General features: G+C 38.6%; 1 protein-coding gene across 1 annotated transcript; it reads left to right on the forward strand.

Annotated features, from left to right (window-relative positions):
• Positions 1-14,316: 14,316 nt before the first annotated feature.
• LOC149390867 (uncharacterized) lies at positions 14,317-15,116 on the forward strand. The gene is made up of 2 exons (XM_089619875.1): positions 14,317-14,446; positions 14,542-15,116. Exons 1-2 carry the CDS (start codon positions 14,317-14,319, stop codon positions 15,114-15,116), a joined length of 705 nt encoding a protein of 234 aa, XP_089476001.1.
• The last annotated feature ends 9,547 nt before the right edge of the window (positions 15,117-24,663 follow it).

The raw sequence follows: 24,663 nt of genomic DNA on the forward strand, positions 1-24,663 counted from the left end.
TTGTGGTGACTCCTTCGTGCTGGCTGACGAAGATAGCCTCTGCAGGATGATTCTTCTTTACTCTTCTCGAAAATTTCTTTAGATGAGAGTCAGATGTAGCCCTTCCCCCCTATGAGGCATCGAACAGAGGGGAACCAATCGATTTGAATGACGCATCGAAGATACTCTATACCGTATTAAGGTATCGTAGATACTCATACCGTATTAAAGTATGAGGTATCGAAGATAAGATAATACCGAAAATAGATACTCGAAGATGACTCTTTTACTTTGACATCTTACCTGTGCATGCCCAATGGATACAATCCGTCGATGTACTTTTATCTTCAACGAATGGTTGCGTTCAATGCCGTCAAAGCATATGGTTGCCGGGTTAGTTAAATGATATTAATGAAAATAGTAATTCGTTATTCTTAACAATAGGACCCGGCGATTTCTTGGTTCATCATGCTATTGCTTTAGGTTTACATACAACTACATTGATCTTAGTAAATGGGGCTTTAGATGCATGTGGTTCCAAGTTAATGCCAGATAAAAAAGGATTTTGGTTATAGCGTTCCTTGCGATGGTCCGGGACGACGCGGTACTTGTGATATTTTGGCTTGGGATGCCTTTTATTTGGCGGTTTTTTGGATGTTAAATACCATAGGATGGGTTACTTTTTATTGGCATTGGAAGCACATCACATTATGGCAGGGTAACGTTTCACAGTTTAATGAGTCTTCCACTTTTTGATGGGATGGTTAAGAGATTATGGTTAAACTAGTCACAACTTATCAACAGATATAACCCCTTCGGTATGAATAGTTTATCGGTCTGGGCATGGATGTTCTTATTTGGACATCTTGTTTGGGCTATTGGATTTATGTTCTTAATATCCTGGCGTAGATATTGGCAGGAATTGATTGAAACTTTAGCCTGGGCTCATGAACGAACACCTTTGGCTAATTTGATTCGATGGAGAAATAAACCGGTGGCTCTTTCTATTGTTCAAGCAAGATTGGTCGGGTTAGCCCACTTTTCTGTAGGTTATATATTCACTTATTCGGCTTTCATGTTATTTAATTGATTGATAGGCGATTAACTAACCTTAGCGACTACTTATTTTGATCTTCTAGAAAGCTAATATTAATTTCTTGGGGCAGCGCGGAACAATGCCACTGAGAGAATAAGCAAGTGTTGTTCAGCTCGCAGCATTTGGAGCCTGAGCTCGGCTTCCCTTATTCTGTTGTCTGTCATTTTTTGGTAGGGCCAAAAGGCGAGGAGCGACCTCTGGCGTTCGCGGGTTCTCGATGCGTTCGATTTCTTCTCCAAGGTGAGCAAGTCTTAGTGCCATTTGAAAAGTTCCCATATTCATAGCCATAGTTCAGCAACCTCAAAAATTTATTTGAATTTTATGAAGACACTTATCGAGTCTCCATTTATAGAGTGATAGAGTAATATCCCCCGCCAGTACAAATTACATGGTTGGCACAATTCTTAGTACTATAACCACGCTGCCTGTATGAACAAACAAACTTTGCAGAACCATTTAACCTAATCGATCGTGGTGAAGTCAGCAATGGATTCGGTGGATCATCCACGTCACGAATTGGATGGCAGCACAATTCTGACTAGTTCTCCGTAATACTTTTTTGCACAGCGGAAGCATCATCAGTGTCAGAGACATCTTCTGGGACACTGGTAGGAATATCAAGAGAGTTGCTGGCTTCATCTTCCTCAGAGACCCTGTCTTCATCATCCACCACAACATTTCTTGATTCCATAATACATTGAGTCATCTTGTTGAAGACCCTGAAAGCAGCACCACTAGAGGTATAATCCAAGAAGATGGCTTCATCACTCTTGGCATCTAACTTCTTCCTCGGTTCCCTATCAACAAGGACAAAGCATGTACTGCCAAAGATGTAAAAATACTTGACATTGGGCTTCCTCCCCCACCAGATTTCATAGCTGGTGCAGGACATGCCAGGAAGAATAGACACGCGGTTGTGGATATCGCAAGCAGTGTTGACAGCCTCTGCCCAGAAGCGATAGGAAATAGACTTCGCATGAAGCATAACACGAGCCATTTCTTGAATGGTCCTATTTTTCCTCTCCACAATGCCATTCTGCTGAGGATGATTAGAGCTGAGAACTCTGCATGATCCCTTGGTAGTTGCAGAATTCAAGAAATTTGATGTTCTCAAATTCTTTCTAATGGTCACTGCGAATCTTCATAATCTTGCTTGAAGAGTTCTCATTCTCTCGCTGCAGCCTCAAACTCAGAGTCTGGAATACGTCAAAGGCATCAGAATTTCTCCGAGGAACTCAACCTAGGTGTACCTGGAGTAGTCATCAACAACTACAAGGATATATCTCCTGCGACCAAGACTCTCAACCTGCAAGGGACCCATGAGGTCCATGTGGAGAAGTTCTAAAACACGAGAGGTGGTGAGAAAGTCAACCTTCTTGTGTGACGCACAAATTTGTTTCCCGACTTGGCATTGACCACATACCATTCCTTCCTTGATCTTGAGATAGGTAGACCTCAACAGTCTCTTTGGACACCAGGTTGTCCAAGCTCCTCAGATTCAAATGCAAAGTCTCTTGTGCTAGAGATATGTGAAATCACCTTTACTTACAAGGCAAGTAGAATGAGGAGTCGAGGGAGCATAATAAAGATATCAATTGTCAGGGGATCTCAGTCCCTTCATGTATACTGAATTGTCCTCGCGAGTGACTGAACATTCATTTTTGGTGAAAGTGACTTATATTTTGGTTGCACAACTGACTGATACTGATCAGATTAGATTTAAGGCCATCAACAAGAAGGATATTATCAAGGACTGGAAGACCAGAAACATTCAGCTTTCTTTTCCAACTACATCACTTGTATAACCACCTCCAAAAGTGACATTCCCCTTTGAGCAACTCTTCACGTTGTTGAGAAACGAACCTTCTCCAGTCATGTGCCTTGAACACCCATTGTCAAAATACCAGTCCTCTCTAGCAGTTGCTTTGAGAGAGGTGTAAGCCATAAGAGCTCTATGATCTTTCTTAATCCTCCACACTTGGTGAGTAGATTTGTGGGAGAACTGCATTTTAGATTGTTCCCTCAGGTCCACTTTCATCCTGGGAAATATGCTATGAGCATAGAGAACATTTTGACATGTGTTTTTCCGCTCTAGAAATCTGCCATACAGTGAGTAGCAGAAAGGGCGGATATGTCCCCATCTTCTACAAAAATGACATCTCCAATTAGTTTTAGGAGATGACCTTGGCAACCTTGGTAACACATGACTTGATATCTTTCGAGATGTTGGGGATACCTTTCGGACATTTTCAACTGGCAACTGGGATGGAGACACAAAAACTGTTTTCTGTGACGAAGAAGAACTAGAGTGATACCAAGTCATCTATGACTAGATGAGGGTTGACCAATCTTCAGAATCTCATTCAGGCTAGAGGTCCCTGAGTTTAACATCTGAACTGACTTGGTTATATTCGTCAGATCAGCATTGCGTTTGGAGATTTGCTTCTTCAGACTCCCAATGACCTCGAGTAGATGAGACTTTTCACCCAGAAGCGATTCAATTCTGTTCTTCAGCATCTCGGGAGAGTCCTTCTCCAGTTCTTCAATTGGCTCAAGTATGCTAGATTGCTTGGCTTCCAACTCTTCTATCTTCAATTTCTGCTTGAGGAAGGCGTTAGACTCATCTGCCCACTTAACAAACAGATTCTTGTAGGCCTCTAGTAAGACCTCATCACTTAGCTCATCCTCCACTTCTCCAGAACATGAATTGACACTCTAGATGATCCTGTATGAGACATGATGACTTCACTCATCCGACATAAAATTGTTGGAGCATTCAGAAGGATCCAGGGCAATTTTCCCTATCTTCTCCTTTGATGGATACTTTTGTGGGTCTAAACTCTTAGCCATGAAGGCAAGAAAGTTATTGCCTCCATCTTCTCTGACATCGCTACCGGATTTGTTATCTTCATCACTGAGCGTGGAATCATAGTTCTTTTGCTGCCTCCATAGATAGTTTGGACACTCAGCTTAGATGTGACCAAAGCCTTCATACTCTCTGCACTGAATCCCCTTTCCTTTAAAAGCATAAGGTGTTCCCCAATCCTCTTTTCCTTTCTTGTTATAATTCCCAGGTTTGTAACCCTGAGATGTCTTTTCTCGGTTGAAAGGTGCAGTTGATTGCCCTGAGAAGTTAGGTGATCTTTTCTCAAACTTCTTCATCAGCTTTCCAAGTTCTTGACCATCAAGGCCAGAGACTCCTCGTAAGATTCTGATGGCATCTCAACTTGAGGAGATGAAGGTTCGAGTGCAGAGGACTTGAGTGTTAGAGCCCTTGATTTCTTCTAAGAGGACCCTGAGAACGACATCTCGTAGGTGAGTAAGGACACGATAAGTTCATCCACCTTCATCGCAATGTGTCATGCACTTCATCAATAGTGGTCACTTTGATCTTGAATATCTCAGGAAGAGATCTCAAGATTTTCATGATGAGCTTGGCATCTGACATGAGTTCTCCAAGAGAGACTCATTAGAGAGGTCTCTAACTCTCACATAGAAGTCGCTGATGGTCTCATCCTCATGCATCGTCATGTTCTCAAACTTGGTGATGACAAGTTGTAACATAGATTTTTTCACTTTGTAAGTCCTCTCAAAGGCTGTTTCAAGGATATCCCATGCCTCCTTGGCATTCTCACAAGTATTAATCAATCTGAACACATTTCTGTCAACACCATTGTAGATGGCATTGAGAGCTTTGGAGTTAGAAAGAACGGCTTCATCTTCTGTGGGACTCCGCTCGATCTCAGGCTTCTTCACATGGGTAACGTCATCCTCCAACACCTTCTTGGGAGCTTCCCATCCTGTAATAATGGACTTCCCCATTTTGTGATCGATGGACCTGATGAAGGCTCCCATCTTAGCCTTTCAATAACCATAGTTCTGTCCATTGAGAAGTGGAGCTCGAGAAATAGAGCCTCATTCCCTTAATGTGTCCATTTCTAGCAACAATAGTAAGATCAGCACGAACCTCACCCAAAAACTTAGAGTGCCCACTCTGATACCATTTGAAAGTCCAGATCTACTGTATAACATGTCTTGTTAGGTGTTATTAAGAGCAACTGCAAGAACAACAAGCAACAGATAATAAAAACAAGTAAATGAAACCAAGAGTGGTAACCCAGTTCGACCTCAAATGCCTACTCTGGGGGGATATGAATCCCGATGAAAAGAGTAACTCCACTAGACAATAGAATGAGTATACGATGGAATACAATGGATGATCACCTTCCAATATTCCTAACTCCAAGCTATTCTATGGCGTTACTAACCTAGGCTCCCCTTAGATTTGAGCTCCCCTCACTTTTCACTTTTACACTCTCCCAATGTATCAATGTATAACAATAACAACAATAACAACAACAACTGTAAAATGCTAGGTTTGTCTTCGTCATAAAGAACCAAAACCTAGAGAACCAAACCCACACCGTTTTCTCTTGAAGAGATGATTTCGGCGTGTAAAGTGTGTTACCCTTTCTTAGGGTATGACATTCTCTTTTATATGAGACAAGAAAAGAGAATGTCATATGATCAGACACCAGGACAGATGGTACACATCAGGACGAGGACAGACAAATAGCTGTCAGCGAGGTCACATCGTTTCCTGGCATAAAGTGATGAAAGATATTCTGTGCGATGCTAGAGACAACAATAGGAACAATAGAGTTGCTTGAACTAAAACGCCAACCTCAATGCAACAACACGTGCTATATTAAGCTGCGTAAGAAAACAAAATATTCCAGGCTAATATGAAAACATCACAATGCCGATGATGTATATCAATACTAAATTAATCATTATATAAATATCGATCAATGGCCATGTTTTTCAACATCTCCAATTGCAGGCAAGAGGTTTTATATAATGTGTTGAAAAACAGGTGGGATTTTTTAATTGTCTTTCATCACTCTTGTATTTTACCTTAAGGGTCCAAATATAGTTTTTCCCGATGTGACAAAAAGTATCGAACATTTTGACTTCAAACAGTAACTACTATTTTTTTAACCATAAGAAAATGTTCTTCACCAACCAAATATATTAGCATTAATTCAACATATATTAGAGCGAATCAGCACTTCTTATGACGATTTTCATGGTGGCTCAAACAAACCTGCATCGTTGATTTTAACACTAGGCACCTCTTCTTCAATATGAAAACGTACTTCTTTTCGGGACTTTGACTTATTCTATCTTGTTGTTGTTACGTTGATTAGCTAAGTTTACTATCGGGGAAAACTGTTGCAAGATTTCCACATCATGTTCTTATTATCTTGAAAAAACATGATAGCGTGAATTCTATATCACGTCATATATGATTCTGTGAGTATTGTGCACATAAACATTTTTTTTTTGTAATCGTGAGTGTGAGTTTCTCTGTCCTATTCGTCATTACCTATTTGTAAGTGGTAGAGGAAGAGACTGTATAGGTGATATTGTAAATAGAACAAAAAAAATTAGGAAATTACCCAACTAAAACATTTGAGATTGTTATATAGCCAACGTTTCGTAAATCTTAGTTAAATTGCCATAAATAAGACGTGATATTCCTGATTTTCTCTTTTAATGAAATAAAATGGTGTGGTATTTACGTCAATTTATGCGTGTAAATACATGGACGTGGATATTTACCTAAAATTTATAAAATATTGGTTATATAGCAATGCGAAACTGTAAATATGACTATATATCTAATGGACCCTAAATATAATGTATTGTTATTAACGAGGATCAAACAATTTGTGAGTGGTTAAAGTGGATGTGACGAGGGGAACTCATATTTTGGAGAGTTTAAATTTAAATTCACAGGTAGTCTTAAGAAAATGATATTAATTAAGTGGTTAATCATTCAATTAAGACCAATGTGTATTATGTTTACAATTGACTGGTGATTTTTTTTTTTCTATTGATAATGTGAAGTCTCTAGACGTATGCATTATTGGCCGATCATGACATTGGCCGATCTTGATTATTATTATATTGTGTCATTAACTTTCATGTATTTCCCGTTGTGTGTATCCAATTAATATAATTCGTATTATCACTTATATTGACACTAACAATAATGATGGATAAATTATTCCATATCTTAACTTGTATCTCATTTTGTAACTTATTTTTATTAGAACTTGTCTCGGATTTAAAATGGATGAAACACGTGAATCCGAATTTATGTGAGCATTTCGCACTCATAATTTGCTATTTTTTTAACACTTATCATTATGTATAAACTATTACCGGCACTAGTCTTAAGAAAGAGCCTTAAATTAAATGCCTTTCTTTTTAGATAAGTAAACGCTAAATTGTATTGCCAGCAAACCCCATTTCTTTAATTATAGTAAACTATGTATATATGTAGCGACTCCGAATCTATGCAATGATTAAAAAAGAAAATAAAATATTGTTGGGAAGGAAGCGTAGAGTATATAAATGAATAATTAAGTGGTAACTTAGCCAAACACGTGAATCTATGATGATAATCCGTTGCTAATTTTATAATAATATTAGAAAATGGGAAGTAAAGGAAAGAGGTAAGCGCAAAAACTCAATCAATATATAGCTTATATATATATATATATATATATATATATATATATATATATATATATATATATATATATTTAAGAAATGGGTAGTACATATATTCATAATTATCCACGGAAGACTAAACTCGCGCATGCTTGCATTAGTATTAATTAAACCCGGTAAAAGTACACTAAATAATGCAGTTTGCTTAGTTGACAATCTTTTTTCTTTTTAAGTTCATAACACATACAAAGGCACTTGTTTTATACCGAAAAGCAATATGGAGACAAATCCAATAGAATTATGGTCATTATTTTAAGCAAGAAGTGCACTGCAGAAATAATTACAAAATAAAAACTAATCATAGTGAAATTAAGTGGGAACGGCAGAAAAAGAAATAAAAAGATTGTAAAGCAACTGGTCACTTTGAAAGTACTGATATTAAAGCTCGAAGCACTCATTGAACGAGTGTTTGATATATACATAAAATGGGATAGATGGTATCTTTCGTCACAAGGGCTAAATAAAAAGTCTAAATTCAAAGCCATAACTTCAGCGTGAAGTTTTTATATTGAGTATTTGCTTACGGACATCATGTTTTGAGAAAAACTGAATATATATTTATTATAGAGAACTCATAATAAATGCTAAATTATTTTTTTATGATTGATATTTGCATATATATAACTGGCCTTTTATACTTATTTAGACAAAAAAAATTTATTAACCTTTTTCGTCTCATTTAGTCTTCGGTCATCATCTGATCTTGGTAGTTATATGAACCAAGGTAAGAAAAATCACTATGAATCCCATTAGATGTTATCGGACAAAGATGGGTGCGTTTTATATGTGCAAATCTATCGTTCTCGAACGTGAATTTAACTTATTTTTTAGTGCACTTCACGGTTACTATGAGTTTTCATGTGAAATTCAGGTTTTGGGAGCTTACTCGAGTACCAGGACGACATTTTGAGCTTTTGGGAGTCATAACGGACAAACACGGCACATTTGGAAAAAGTCAACGTGAGAAGTCAAAAGTAAAGATTCACCGCGGCGCAGTGAAAGCCTGCGACAAACCGCGGAGAATCATGTTATGCAATGTGCCTCGGTGGAGTTTGGCGCGGCACGCTGGCGACGATTTTTGAAGTGTTTATTTCCCATTTTTTAGCGAATCTGGGCCATTGGATCTCATTTAATGGTCCAGATAGCTCTGAATATAATTTATAAGCCTATATATATATACTACTTTTGTAACCTAAAAATACATCTTTTGCTTTTCTTTTATTTTTATTATAGTGTTTGGCTACTTTGGAGAGCCTTTTGAAAAGAGAAAAAGTGTTGACGCCGTCGTCGAGTTGCTTGAACTCAAATAATTCATTCTTCTTTATTTTCTTCTTTTATTTTTGTTATTGCTTTTGAATATTGTTTAACATCGTTATTTATTCAATTTGAGTTCGTTTTTTTTTTCCTTTGTCTATTTTAATGCTTTTGATTATTCTGTTATGTTCAGCTTTGATTATGCGTACCATTAACGGCTAAATTTTTATGGGATTGCGATGTAGCCGAGATTGGTAATGGTTGGGGGATTCATTAAGGTTAGATAATATTGTTTGCTTCATTATTATGAATTGCTTGTTATGAATTATGCTTAACGCTTTCTAGTCCTTGCTATCGAGAGAGAGTGAATAATCATGCTTTTTTCATGTCTTCATAGTTGATCCTAGGTTAGTAGAAAATCTAGGCAATTTGTGTAATCGTTTGAGGTCTTTTGTTTATTGCATGTAATTATTTTAATAGTATTAGAGGCCGAGAGGATAACAATCTGTCAATTGCATAAGTTCGCTAGAACACTCGAGATAGGTTAGTGAATAATTTTGATAGAGCGAATTTGGCATCCACAGAAAAAGATTTTTGAGTTAGTTCCGGTCCTTGCTTTCCCTTATTTGAAAAACTCATTTTAAATTCTTTGCATTTGTTTTATTTAATTTTTGTTCATCATTTCAAAACCTCATCACTTTTCCATGAAATCAATTCGTTAAAAGTTTTAGTATATCGTTAAAATCGCTAGTCCTTCATATCTATATTATTTGGACGACACGTATGCTTGCGTGTGTGATTTATTCCCGACAAACACGATCATAAATTTTGTTTATTAATTTCGTAAAAAATTTGTTAAATTTCATTGGTCCTCATCGATAATTATCGAACAACGCTTCAACCGTCATCGGAAATCAACAAGAAAAGTCCCAAAATTTTTTAAATAACTTTAAATGTAGGCTTTTTAATTTCAACACAAAATTTAATCTAAATTCTAATAAAACTCACATTAAAATTATAAATATATATATATATATATATATATATATATATATATATATATATATATATATAACACCCATAAACTAATAAATCATACGCTATCCATATATTAAACACTTAAAATCATGAATCATACTTTCTTATATTTAGACTCTTCCATCTTTACCATAGAAGGAAGAGCTTCGGAACCTCGTCCAAAATCCTTGGCCGTTGTGGGAAAACGATACAGAATGAGAGAGTTATAGTGAACGTGACATTGAGATTGAGATAGTTAGATATAGAATGAGAGAGTTTAGTTTAGTCAAATAACAAAAACAATTTAGCATATTATGAGGTATTCTTAATCAAATTTCCCAACTAAATTTGCACAGCAACAATAATTATTCAAATGATGTGATAATGCAACTTTCCTTGAATCTGATAAGAAACTTATTACAATATAGGTGGCCATCTCACATCACTTCTAGCAATATCAATGTGTGTATATATATATATATATATATATATATATATATATATATATATATATATATATATATATATTGCTGTCGAATAAAGTAACCAAAACACAAATATGATAAATTTGGACTTAAAACACATATGGTAAAACACAGATGGTAGTGGTTACTAGATTAGTCTAGTAGCACAATTATCTCTATTACGAGGTCTTGAGTTCGATCTTTATATGATGTATAATACCTTTATATTATCATGTAATTTTAACTGTATATCTCATGTTTTTACACTGCGAATATATGTCATGTAATTTTAGTCGATGATTCGCTCTAAAAATAAAAACCCAAGTATGATAAATAGCGGGTATTATGAGATAACAAAATCGTGTTTCACGAAATTGACAAGGCATGAAATTATCAGACTAAGCGAAAGAATACCCTTGTATTACAAATATATGATTATAATATCATTACTAAATCTTATCATTCAAATAGTTCTTAAGTTCATCATTATATTTGAACACTTTCTTTTAAGTGAAAATGACACATATATACTTTGTATTTTAGTGAAATATCGAGTTTAACCTTTGGTTTTTAAAAATGTCGAGTTCATACCCCTTGTTTAACTAAAATGACGAAATTATAACGTGAAATAGAAAACAATGCAACAAATCTTCTTTTAATTGAATTTTTATTGACTTTTCATTGACGTTGACTATAATATTTATATGAAACACCAATTATCTTTATTCATTCGCATCAAATATGTAATTTATTTAATTTCAATTTAAGGCTTTTTTATTTTAAATTGAGAATTTAGAAGTTAGAGTACTTGTTTGGATTTGATTTGGTTTTATATCAATTAAATGAATATTTGTGACACTGTTATCAATTTCAGGGTATTAATTTCGTCATTTTAGTTAAACAGATGGTATGAACTCGACATTTTTGAAAATCAGAAGTTAAACCCGACATTTCGCTAAAACACATTGATGAGGACATCCCAAGCATCTAATGTGAAGAAAGGCCAATGCACTCATCAACAAATTTGGATTTATATATATATATATATATATATATATATATATATACTTGTTTTATAACCTCTAGCCTTTAATTTTCATTACTTGGTGGTTTTATTTTGAAAAATTAGTCGATCTAAGCCACATCAAACGTTGCAATTGTAATCTAGCCAACGTTTCGTTTAATTTTCGAATCTAGCCAAATTTGATGACGTGTCATATTTATGTAAGATGATATTTACTATATTAGCCTTGGTTTGGTTTCAAAAATACTAGCCCATGTTTTGAAACTTGGTTTTGTAGTCGAATTTGTTATATTCGGTTTATATTTCGAATTTTAAAAAAAATTCTATACTTGACAAAGTTGATTATTGAGCGTTTTTTTTCTTTAATGAACATTATAGCCGTGTAAGCAAATACAGTGTAAATGTTCGTAAATTTTTGTTAATCTCCGTTGCTTTGTTAATTTCTGTTAATTATGGTAAATTTATATATGTGCAGGTAGAGCCGATTTATATCCTTTCCTTTAATACGCATTTAATACGGTATTTTTGTTTTCCAAATTTATTTTCTAATTTTGAACGGGATTTTATCATAATTATGTGTATTCATTATCTTGTTTGACTTATTCAATCAAATAAATATTTCCTTTCCCTTTTAATTACATCACCGAATATCATATTATGAATTCAAAAAGCTGAAATTAAATTGCTGAAATTATAGCCGTCTAAGCAAATACATTGTAAATGTTTGTAAATTTTTGTTAATCTCCGCTGATTTGTTAATTTCTGTTAATTATGGTAAATTTTTTGTGCATTTATTGCATTAAATTTTCTCTTTTAATTACATCACCGAATCTCCTATTAAATTAGCTAAATATCCAATTAAATTGCGAAAAAATCTTAAATTAATTAGCTGTATACAATTCAAACCGGTCAAACGCGGGCTAGTGTTTTGATCAAGTAAGTAAAAGAAAAAGGGTAAATTAGGTATTTTATATCCGTAAATTTCAGTAAATGGCTAGATTGCAAAATTTACCAAACATTGGCTAGATTCCAAAAACCATGTTTCAAAATGGCTACGTTGCTAGTTTACCCTTTTATTTTCTTAGAGGGTTATTTATTTTTGTGGTTATGTTTTTTTTTTTCATTCATTTGGTTTTATAAAATTTGAATTAATATATGCAAGGTTTGTGCCTAGAGGTTATTATCTAGACTATATATATATATATATATATATATGTGTGTGTGTGTGTGTGTGTGTGTGTGTGTTTGTGTGTGTGTTTGTGTGTGTGTGTGTGTAAGCTCTAGTACGGGCATCTTGGAAGATATATGAAAAAAAAAAGTGTGTTTGTGTGTTTAGAGAGGATTGTCTTAGTCCATAACTTATCAAGAATTTGTGCTCGAAATTCTTGTGGCGTTCGTAGGATTTATCAACGGGAATTCCGCAACACATCGTGGCATCATTCGATCCATCCTAATTCGAAGGTTTCGAGCACGAAAGCTTCGTCTATATCCAAACCTTCCGATAGACGGTCTGCTCAAATTGAATTCCGACGAATCTCTTCGTCGAGTTCACATCAAGTGAAATCAGAGCTTAGTTATATCAAGGTTTAATTTGGTTCTATTTTTTTTTTTTTTTTTTTTTTTCGTTTGTACCTTTCTTTTCTTCTATCTTCTATCTTCTATCTTCTTTGTTTGTAAAAAAAAAAAGAGAAAAAAAATGTCTTACGATGGAAACAACAACGACATGCCAAGGAATTTTGATTTGCTCCAAGGTTTGATTGAAGATATGAATAGGAGATTCGCCATCCTTGAAGAAGCCATACTACGACCTCCCGCACCACCACAAGTTCCACCACCGCAACTTCCACAACCACGAAGTCCTAACCCACCAACCGCAAGAAGACAACCAAGGTATGTACTCCGCCAATATCTCGACGAGTCCGAGAGCGATGACGAAGGCGAATACCAACTCCATCGAAAAAGTCGCCACACCAAAATGGCGTCCAAGACGATGAACGGGGGTCGGAAAGAAGTTACGGCCGATATCGAAATCACAATCGAGATGAACTAGCCAACGTCCGAATGACGGTTCCTCCCTTCTATGTGAAAAATGATCCTGAAGCCTATCTTGATTGGGAGAGAAAAGTCGATATGATTTTTGACAATCGACGTTGTTCCGAGGCAAGCAAAGTCAAACTCGCGTCCCTTGAGTTTTATAACTATGCTTTGGTTTGGTGGGATAAAATGGTATTAAATAGAAGAAAAAAATCGCGAACCCGCTATCGACACATGAGAGCAAATGAAGTCAATCGTGAGAAAAAATTTGTGCCAAGCCATTACCACCGAGGAATTTATACCAAACTTCAACGACTGAATCAAGGAAGCCGACGTGTGGAAGAATACTACCAAGAGATGGAAATGTTGATGAGCTGTGCCGACATCGAGGAGGACCGAGAACAAACAATGGCTCGATTTCTAGCCGGGCTTAATATCGACAACGCCAACGAAGCAGACTCCACCACTACGTAAAGGAAGCAATCGATCCTTCAAGACCGCCAAAAAGACTCCTTGGAAGACGCGCTATGAATAACGAGAAGATAAAGGATCAAACTCCTCCAAAATAGTGGTGCCACCATCGCCCACGCCACTCACTCATGATGTTCAAGACAAGACCGGCATCGACACATCAAGAAATAGTGACTTAAGGTGCTTCAAATGTTGGCGTGGCCGAATCAGATTCTGAAGAAAACTACGAAGCCCAATTACGAGAAGTGATGAAGAGGTCACGACAAGAGGCAACTCATACAGAATGGGAGGCTCGGACGATGTCGGGGCCCGGCAGTGGTTTTGCGGAAAAATCTCCACCAGCTGCTCCGTCATTATATAAGTCTGCGAGTGCTAAGCAAAAGAAAATTGACGAGATGGTGGAGTCGAAGAAGAAAACATGGCTTGGAAGATCTACAACCAAATTCTTTATTCACCAACATGTCCCGACGAGTAAGGCGGACTCGAATGAGTTCAAAAACATCATTGCGACCGCTCAAGATCTAGGTAATCCTCAATTCGTTATCACTAATTGTATTTCTATATTGTCGCGTCGCATGTGTTCTTGAAATGTTAACGTGATGTATATTGGCATATTGCAGGTCCTAATGTTCCTATACAATCATCGTATGAAATTCGTAACAAGTACCTCGATATGGAGGTTACAGCCGCGGAGAACTACGTTGAAGAACAAAAGAAGCGGTGGGTAAAATATGGATGCACCATACTCACTGATGGTTGGACAAGACCGATCAGACTGAGCATCATCAACATTATGGTATATTGTGCTGGTACAACTGTGTTCTTAAAGTCCATTGATGGATCCAAGCATACGAAAACAGAGGAGTACATCTACGGAATATTGAGGCCAGTGGTCAAAGAAATCGGAAGACACAATGTCGTCCAAGTTGTGACCGACAACGGTTCGAACAACAGGAATGTCGGTTTGAAATTAAAACGCAAGTACAATGTGTACTGGACATCTTGCACCGCACATTGTCTAGATCTGATGTTTGAAGATATTGGGAAGAGATATAGTGTTAAGCAAACTATCAAAGCAGCGAGGGATGCGACTAAGTTCATCTACAACCACAACACTTTGTTGTCCAAGTTAGGGATACATCCCCAGGTGAAATCATCCATCCCGGCGCAACAAGATTTGCCACGAACTATCTAGCTCTCAGAAGTCTCCGAGAGAAGAGAGCTGTATTGAGGACGATGTGCAGTAGTCAGTGGTGGGATGATTCCAAATTGAGTGCAACACCTACAGGTAGATCCATATCCGAGACTTGTTTAAACCCCATGTTTTTGCATTTGGTGGATGAAGTGTGTGCCATATTTGATCCAATGTACACCACTCTTCGATTAGTGGACACCGAGGTGCATCCCACGATGAGATTACTATACTACGTCTTCCATGAGATGATATAAAAGTTGGAAGCGATGAGCGGGAAGAATGGTCGTCGACATCGTGAACCACAGATGGAGTACTCAAATGGAACATCCACTACACATTGCAGCTTTTTTCCTCAATCCAAAGTTGCTGTTTAACCCGGACATAACCATGAACAATACTCACACCATGAACAAAGGTGTTCGACTTCTTGCATTTGGATCTTGATGGGGTCACTCTTGGGAGAGAGGTATAAATTCTTACAGGATATATCACCTTATGAATATATGAGTCTCATTTGATTTTGTAATTACAGTTAATCGCATTTAGAGATGGTCGAGGGGACTTCTTGTTGGAATTAATCTAGGGTTTAAGAAAAAGTTTAACGCTTCGTTAAGCGGCGAAATTTTAAAAATTTTCTTTAAACAAGTAAAACGTTTTTACTATCCTAGACAAAGAGCAAGCACATGTAAAGAAAAACTATTATGAGCATAGAAGTTTACTAACCTTGTTAGACGCTTGAACGTTGAGAAGCTTTTGGAAAAAGGTTGCAACGTTCGTCTCCCCTCACAACACGTCTCTCTTCCTTCCTCGGCAACTCGAGCAACCACGAAAGTTTCTATCACTAAATCACTCGAAATAAAAGGAATTAGTGTGTGGGCACTTTTAAACACTACGACTTAAGAACGAGTCTTGAAGTCGCAGAGCTAAACACTAGGTCAAATGAGGACCTAGGTGCCAAAACGATAAAACGAAATTGACTAGAGAGAGAGAGAGGGGCGGCCACAAGGTCTAGAGAGAGAGTCTCTCAATCTCTAACTTATGTGGAAAAATGAATAGAATGAGAGGAATGAGGGTCCTATTTATAGGAGAAGGGTTAGCCTTGGAAAGAAGTAGTTTCCTCTTATTTTCCAAGCCTTTATGAGCAATCTTTTATTGCCCATTCCCATCCAAGTCACACGGCCAACATGTGCCTCTATGACACCTTGGATTTGTTTCCTCTTTTATTCATTGCTCTCTCCTTTGCTTGTTTGGCCGAAATTCTACTTTCCTCATAGGGAAATTTGTTTCCTCTTTTTCTTTTGGCAAGTATCTTGATACATTTATGCACAAAATAATCTCCCTTTCTCTTTGGGTAGTGGGCGCCTATTACACTCTAGAAAGGCCTTCTAGAAGCTTCTTCATTTGTTCATGACAACATGAAAAAGGCCCATTAAGAATTTTCAATAAAATTCTTATGAAATGAAATTAATCCACAAGGCCCAATGATCAAGTCATGGCCGAGTGTATTGAGTCATCAAATGACCTTGTCAAAAAATTTATTGACATTCATTTCATCCTATGTCTCAAAAGACAAAAATACCCTTTTGACAATTTTCGTTCTTGTTTTGACTTAGCTTCCAGTTTAACTATTCCTAGTCGATGTGATTCGTGACAGTGACCCCATGGATCCAAATGAACAAAGCTTGAGCTAAAAATACTTGGACTCAAAAGTTCACAAACCTTTTCCAAGTTTACCTTAATGTCAACTGACTCCACTAAAGAGTTGACACTGAAAATCTCTCGGTTCAAATGAATTTATTTTCTACTCAAGAATTCAACCTAATTGTAATGAGTGGATCCACAGAATATTATCAGTGTTTACCCTTCATGAATATCATCAGCTAGTCGGGATTTACAAAATTACCATTTTACCCTTCTAGCTGTTATTTCCTCAACTCCTTTGTCGTTTGTGAATAAGTTAGAAACAATGTATTGACGAGGAGCTAACAAGTCACATTGTTTCATCCAAAAAAAGTCAAGACTCAATTTGGACACTGGCCAGTTCATTTATTCACACTCCAAGGAACAAAGCATGAGGTGATATACATTGCATTTCAGCAATCTTGTACATGAATTCCATATCTATGAGATCTTCACAAAGTTACTCATGACATTCTCACAACTTAGTACTTCACCAATAGGCCTTGTTCGGAATCACATAGTGAGTCTGAACTCTGACTTTCTCAAATGAGAATACTAAGGTGTGAAATGACATGTCTCATTTCAGGATTAAGGTAAGCACGATGCAATTCATACGTAGTGACTTCGAGACATAAGAGGTTAAATGGTTTGTTCTTATCTTGTCTCTAGAAGTGCACTGGTCAATTCAGTACCTTCGGAAGATACCTAGAAGAACTATAGAGTCTCCAACTCTCAATGCCTCATAACCAGACATCATAGATTCTTCTAACAATCATACTGAGGTCAATAGTCCTTTGACCCTTAGATTGCGAATATATCGTTTTAAGCAAACTACGAATAGTTTGTTCATGTAAATCTACATTTGTCTCTTCGTAATTTGTTAAGTTTGTTTATGGACTAAACGACTAAGTTTTTATCATAAAGCTTCAGACAAGGAAGATTGAATGAACGTTCAACTTTTATTAATAAAAAAGCAGCTACAAGCAAGAGTCTTCGTAAGACTATATGACATCAAATCTACATAAATACACACTACAACTCTTCTTGTGGGCACCATTGATAACACTTCTCACAAAGAAGTGCTATTTCGGCACGAGGCACCCTTTGTGCAAGTAAGCTTTTGAGATGAAGTGTATACATTAATTATGTCATGGAATGGTATGAAATAACATGATATGATTTATGTCACATGATTGCAGGTGAGTGGTGGGATTGTTATGGAAATTGGACTCCGACTTTACAGACGTTGGCCATTCGAATTTTATCACAAACTTCATCCGCGTCCTCTTGTGAGAGGAATTGGAGTACATTTGCCCTCGTCCACACAAAACAAAGGAACCCTCTAGCGTACAACAGAATCGAGAAGATTATTTTCTACTCATACAACATGAAGTTGCAGCTCCGAGAAATAACTCGGATTCACGACTACAACCTCACCCCGATGGATCCTTTTGATATCATCGAACGAGCTTTCGAACGCTCGGGGAATGACGAAATGCTCCGCTGGATTGACGAAGTTCACATGGACGACGTCAACCAGAACCCGGATCCGACAGTAGCAGAAGCGGCTCGAGAGCATGGAGTTTATCCGTAGCGAGTGCTGAACGAGGACGTCCAATCTCAACGCGGATCTGGAGATAGTTCAGATTCAGATGGCAGAGGTTCAAGTCGTAGATCAAGCGGAGGAGGTGGAGGTGAAAGTGGATCAGGGGGAGGTGGTGGAGGTTCATATCGGGCTGGAGGTTCCTTTAGTGCTGGAGGTTCATATGGTGATGTCAGCGGTGCTCAAGTTGGATACGCACCATCGGAAGAAGATTATGATCGTCTTCATCACCATACCTTTTTTAATTTAGGATACGGACGCGGAGGTCAGGGCGGAGGTATGAATGATGCCATGTCATTTACGTCTAGCAATGACGTTGATGATTTGTCCTACAACTTCGGATCGGTGTCAATTGGTCCTCAAGGCACGGATTCCTCGTATAATGACACTAGGACAAAAGACGTTATCCGGTGCGACGAATGTCGCACCTAATGCCTCAAATGTCGCACCTAATGGTTTATTAGGTGCGACAATAGGTGCGACACTGTCGCACCTGATAACCCGTCGCAGAAGGTATTGGGTGCGACATGTCGCACCTAATAGGTACCCCATTAGGTGCGACAGTTTCAGGTGCGACTAATCGCACCTAATGCCCAAGTTATTTTCCTGCCAAATTTTATAGAATTGGCGGGTAATGGCATATCGGGTGCGACATGTCGCACCTGAAAGTTTTCGCGCCATGGTATTCGGTGCGACAATGTCGCACCCAATACGTTGTTTAATTAAAAAAAAATACAAAATTAAAAAAAGTAAATTAACAAAATAATATTAATTAAACAAAATTCTAAATGAATTAGAAATAATATTTTAAAAATACAAATTCTTTACAAAAAACGAAAAAAATGAATTCCTATTTTTTTTTCTTATAAAACTTATCGATAGTAGAATTTCCTCTGCCGAACTTCGAGAACCGCTTCCTCGTCCTCGTCCACCGCTGCCTGACGCGCTGCCGCTCGTTCCGCCGCTTCCGTAAGGACGATCTCGCAAGTAATCCATAGAACCTGGCGTGGAACCTGGCGTCTGCTGATCCGTCCCACCTGGTTGCGATGCAGGCGGAGGTTGAGGAGTCGTGGGAGGCTGGTTGTGCTGCTGGCTGAGGAAGGCGATCTGTTGCCGCATCAGTTGCAGCTCGGCTTGTTGGGCATCCATCTGAGCTCGCATCTCGGCAACCAATGGATCGGTCTGAGATGACGAACTTGACGAGCCTCCATCTAGCGTTTGGGCAACACCCAACGATGACCTTGGGATCGAAGGCCCTAAACCGACTTCCCAGTCTCTGCGCACTCCCAAAACATCGCGCATCGCGTACATCTCCGCATCTTCTTGGGAGATCACGATGTTTTGCTCCTCCGCTTGCCGCAAAATATCTATCGTCTGGGCGGTGACTTGATCCTTCAAAATAAAACCACAAAAAACTTATAAGATAAGAAGAAATAAAGTAATTAAATATAGTAAATAAAAAAAATTAACTTACGTATTGCGTCTTCGCGAAGTCGTCGTCCACGATCCCTTAGCGTCCTGGTGTTTTTCTAACCATATCGCTAAAGCCGAGCCTATACTCCCATCTTCTCTTCGCTGTAATTTTTCAACATTAAAATATGAATCACATATATATTACATATTAATTTTAAGAGACTTACGTTCCTCGAGCGATGACCAAAAAAACTAAGCGAGCCTTGCCTCGCCTTCGTCTTCTTCATCTTCGAATTTTCCCGGTTGCGGAGAGATTTCGCCTGCAAGACATAAATACGTGAAGTTTAATTTTAAGAAATTTGAATAATCATCGGAAGTTCAACTCATACCTTATGCTCTGGCGAGTCGAACACCTCTATTGCTTTCAACCAGGCTTCCTGGTTGTAGCCATCGGGAGTTTCACTTTTAGCGAGGTCCTTACTCCCGCAAAATGTCTTGAAGAAGAGCTGCGACAACCTCGACTTCTGGCCACGACGCATCCTCTTCGCATCGCGAATGATAGCCATATCAATCTCGTTGCGAATAGGATCTGCAGGCACAAGCTCGCCACTCTCGGGATGTGCATAAACGAAGTTATACTCGTTATGAATCGAGTTCATAAGAGCCGCCACACTCTGCGCAGGCACATGATTCCAGTCTGGGAGGTCGACTGGAATGGTACTCTTGATCAGGTTTCCTAATCGGTTTTGGAACGTCCCGATCAACGGATTTTGCTCCCTGACGTCTTGGTAGAACGCCTGCGCATTCTGATCGTAGCGAACTGTGTTCGCTCCAGGGGTCCTAACACGAGCTCTCGCAGAAACGACGCCAGTCGTTGGTCCCCGCTTCTTCCTCGGCATCTGCGGGGGGTCATGCTCTCCTCCTGATGGGTCCTGACCTGAAGTAGACATCCTGCAAAATGAATTGTAGTTAGTATTTTTAATTACTATGTAATTACTATTCGACGACTACGGTTATTACATGGTGTTAGTCATTCATCGTTGTCACTCGATGTAATGTTAGTATCGACATCAACATCGTCTCCCTCAAAAACGGCAAGCGCCTCATCTTCTTCATCCACTTCTTCATCATCTTCAACGACATTAACAAGCTCGGCCGTAGCAGTTTCGTGTCGATGATTAAGACGGTCGATATTTAACAATTCTATTGTCAATGGAATCGATGCTGAAGTGGTCGGATCAACTTCAGGAATGTCCCATATCCCACGTTGATTGCATTCCTGAACGATTTCCCATTCGCGACCCTTAACGAGATCTTGGATGTAAAACACTTGTTTCGCTTGAGTCGCGAGTATAAACGGCTCTTCTGTAAACCACTCTTTGGCGGTATACGAACTCGTTGCTCCGGTGGTCTTATCAACGTGCACTATACGTCCTGCATTGTACTTGTCACCATACCATATGCATTTGAACAGTACGACACGACAATTATGTGTATAGTTCAGCACGATTACGTCTTCCATTCGACCGTAAAAGTTGAAGTCGTTCAGGGGCACACAAACACCGCTATTCTGGGTGATTCGTTGGTTATCACGACGACGAGTGATGAACTTCACGCCATTCACAAAGCAACTCGGATACTGATGAGCAATTTGCATAGATCCCGTAGACAACGCGTAAAGTTCTTCAGACACGTCGAAACCACTAACTTTCATGTCATAAATCTGGAATATACAAATTAAGATGATGTCATTAGCAATTTTAGTAGCAATTTTTCGCAAATGAATCCTTTCGGTTTACCTTTTTCGCAAACCAAATTTTGAATTCTTTTCTGTGCATTGCTTCGAGATCAGAATCTGCAGTTCCCGCTTCAGAGTTATTTTGTATAAGTTCCAAATGCTCACTGTTAACATTACGTAATTAGATGTAAATCAATGAGCTAGATTATGTACATATTTAAATGAAAGAATCCCTTACATCAAATACGGATCGATTTCTGGACAATTGGTAAAAATGTACCACTCCGCCTTCTCTTTTTGGTCGTCGTCTAAAACTATCGGCTTCATCATCCCGTAAGGCACACAGTTTTCAGATCGAAAAACACTAAGTTCCCGCACTTGAACTTCATCGACAGTTTTCTTATCTTCGAGATACCTTGCAACAAATGTCAATGCCTCTTCTACAACGTACGCTTCCGCAATGGAGCCTTCGGGTCTAGCTCTATTTCTGACAAATTGTTTTAACGTTCCAAGGTATCTCTCAATTGGGTACATCCATCGCATATGCACCGGACCGCCACACAACGCTTCATCTGGTAGATGAATTGTCACGTGAACCATGATCGTGAAAAAAGCTGGCGGAAATATCATCTCAAGCTTACACAATATCTCAATGATTGAATCTTGCGCTTTTTCGAGATCGTCCACTCTCAGGGTTCTAGAACTGATCAACTTGAAAAAGTTGCAGAGCTCTGAGATCGTCTCTTGTATCGGTTTTGGCACAAAAGGGCGAATACCATCAGCCAACAGCCTCTGCATGATCACGTGACAATCGTGCGACTTCAAACCTGTGAGTTTCCCGTCAGCAGTTACATTTTTCTTCAAATTTCCAGCGAGCCCGTCTGGGAATTTAACAGATTGAAGGAACTCGGTAAACCGGTGTCTCTGCTCAAGCGTTAACGTGTACGCTGTTGGCGGTTTGTACCACCCATTCCTTTGTTGTCTCAAGTGCAGAGAAGACTTGATTTTCAAGTCCATCAAGTCAAATCTCGACTTCTCCGTATCGTAGTTCTTCTTTTCCAAGCTGAGCATCGTCCCGAGAAGATTCTCGCACACGTTCTTCTCTATATGCATGACGTCCATGTTGTGCTTCAACTCCAATTCTGACCAGTAAGACAACTTATAAAAGATGCTCTTTTTGGTCCAATTCAATTCGCACTCAGCACGTTTTCGTTTACCGATATTCTTGCCGGTTTTCGTGGAAGACACACTAGTCAACTGATCGAGTATGTCTTGCGCAGTCAACTTGACAGGTTTCAGGCGCTTCTCGTGACGATTTACGTAGTGATCAGTGTTTTTCCTCAATCGGTGAGGCGTAGGCAAGAATCGACGATGGTCATAGTAGACAATCCTGTTTCTGATTTTCATAGATGGCGTCTCAATGTTGCACGTGGGGCAAGCAAGATACCCTTGGCCACTCCATCCCGACAAATACGATCGAGCCGGAAAGTCGTTTATCGTCCATAGAAGCGCGGCACGCAACCGAAACACTTCATCGTTCGCCCCGTCTCGCACTTGGAATCCATTATCCCACAATTCTTTCAGCTCTTCAACTAGTGGTTCTAAAAATACGTCCATGTCTTTTCCAGGTGAGCTCGGTCCAGGTATCAAAAGCGTTAGCATCAAGTACTCTTTTTTCATGCACAACCAAGGTGGCAAGTTGTACGCAGTTAGTACCACGGGCCACATACTATACGCTAGACTCATTTCCCCAAACGGGTTGAACCCATCAGAAGCTAGTCCCAGACGTACGTTACGAGGCTCTGCAGCGAAATTTGGGTGTCTCTCATCTAGATTCTTCCACGTCGAACTATCTGCCGGATGTCGCAAAACGCCTTCTTTGACGCGATCTCGTTCATGCCACTGCATCTCAAGCGACGTGTGTCGAGAAGCGTACAATCGCTTCAATCGATCTTTCAAGGGAAAGTATCGTAATATCTTTTGTGATACATTCTTCCCCGTTGGCTTCCATCTGCTCTCATTGCAAATTGGGCACACTTCAGCTTTCTCGAGATCTTTTCGAAATAACACACAATTGTTGATGCACGCGTCAATCATATCTTATCCCATGCCGAAACGCTTCAGCTTCGCCTTTGCCTCGTAGTGTTTTTCCGGAATTCGATTACCAATTGGGTGAGACTTCCTCAAGAGCTGCAACAATTCTGTAAACGACTTGTTCGTCCAATGGTTCGTGACTTTGATGTGCATCAACGAAACCAAGAACGACAAAGACGAAAACTCTTTGCACCCAGGGTACAATTCTGCTTCCAACTCAGCGAACAAATCTTCCACTTGCTCATCTGCACGCACTTCACTCGGAGTCGGATCCGTAAAATCGTCGAAGTCCTCGTGATCCATTATATCATGGAGAGCATCGTGCAATCCACCGACTCCTCTTTGGTTAGTCTCGCTGGCAGCTTCTATCATTCGACGTTCGCCGTGATGATACCATTCGGTGTATCCCGGAGTAAACCCCTTGTTCAAAAGGTGATTCTTTACGACCCCGATGTCCAGACATCTCACGTTATTGCAAGACTTACAAGGACAACGATAATGACCGTTTTCGTTCGGGAGTCTGCTTGCAACGCGGATAAACTCGTTAACCCCTGTTTTATATTGCAAACTCAACCGATTGTTCTCGGTAATCCAGTCCCTACTTGGATTTGACATTCTTCTGAATGAGACAGGAAATTGGGGGATAAAACTGAATCGTTAGAATTCATTTTGTAGGATTGAATTATTAGGAAATTGAGAGGTAAAATTGAGAGTGAATCGTTAATATTTGAAATTTAGAGTGAATTATTATGAAATTGAGAGTGATGAATTGTTAGGAAATTGATAGTGGATCGTTAATATTTGAAAGATTCGAGAGCGAATTTGTAAGAATGAAAGAGAAATTGTGATTGACATGTATTAATTTTGAAAAGTGGTTAGAATTCGTTAATATATACAAATTCACTACTGATTTCATTAACGAGTTAACCAATTTCGACAAATTAGTTAATTCGTTAAAATATATTATCAAAAGAGTTAATTTTCTTGAGAAATACGTTTTATTCTACCGAAAATTCGGC

Source organism: Urtica dioica, chromosome 7 (genome assembly GCF_054948205.1).
Source record: "Urtica dioica subsp. dioica isolate 48M chromosome 7, U.dioica_male_clone48M_v1_H2, whole genome shotgun sequence".
NCBI lineage: Eukaryota > Viridiplantae > Streptophyta > Magnoliopsida > Rosales > Urticaceae > Urtica > Urtica dioica.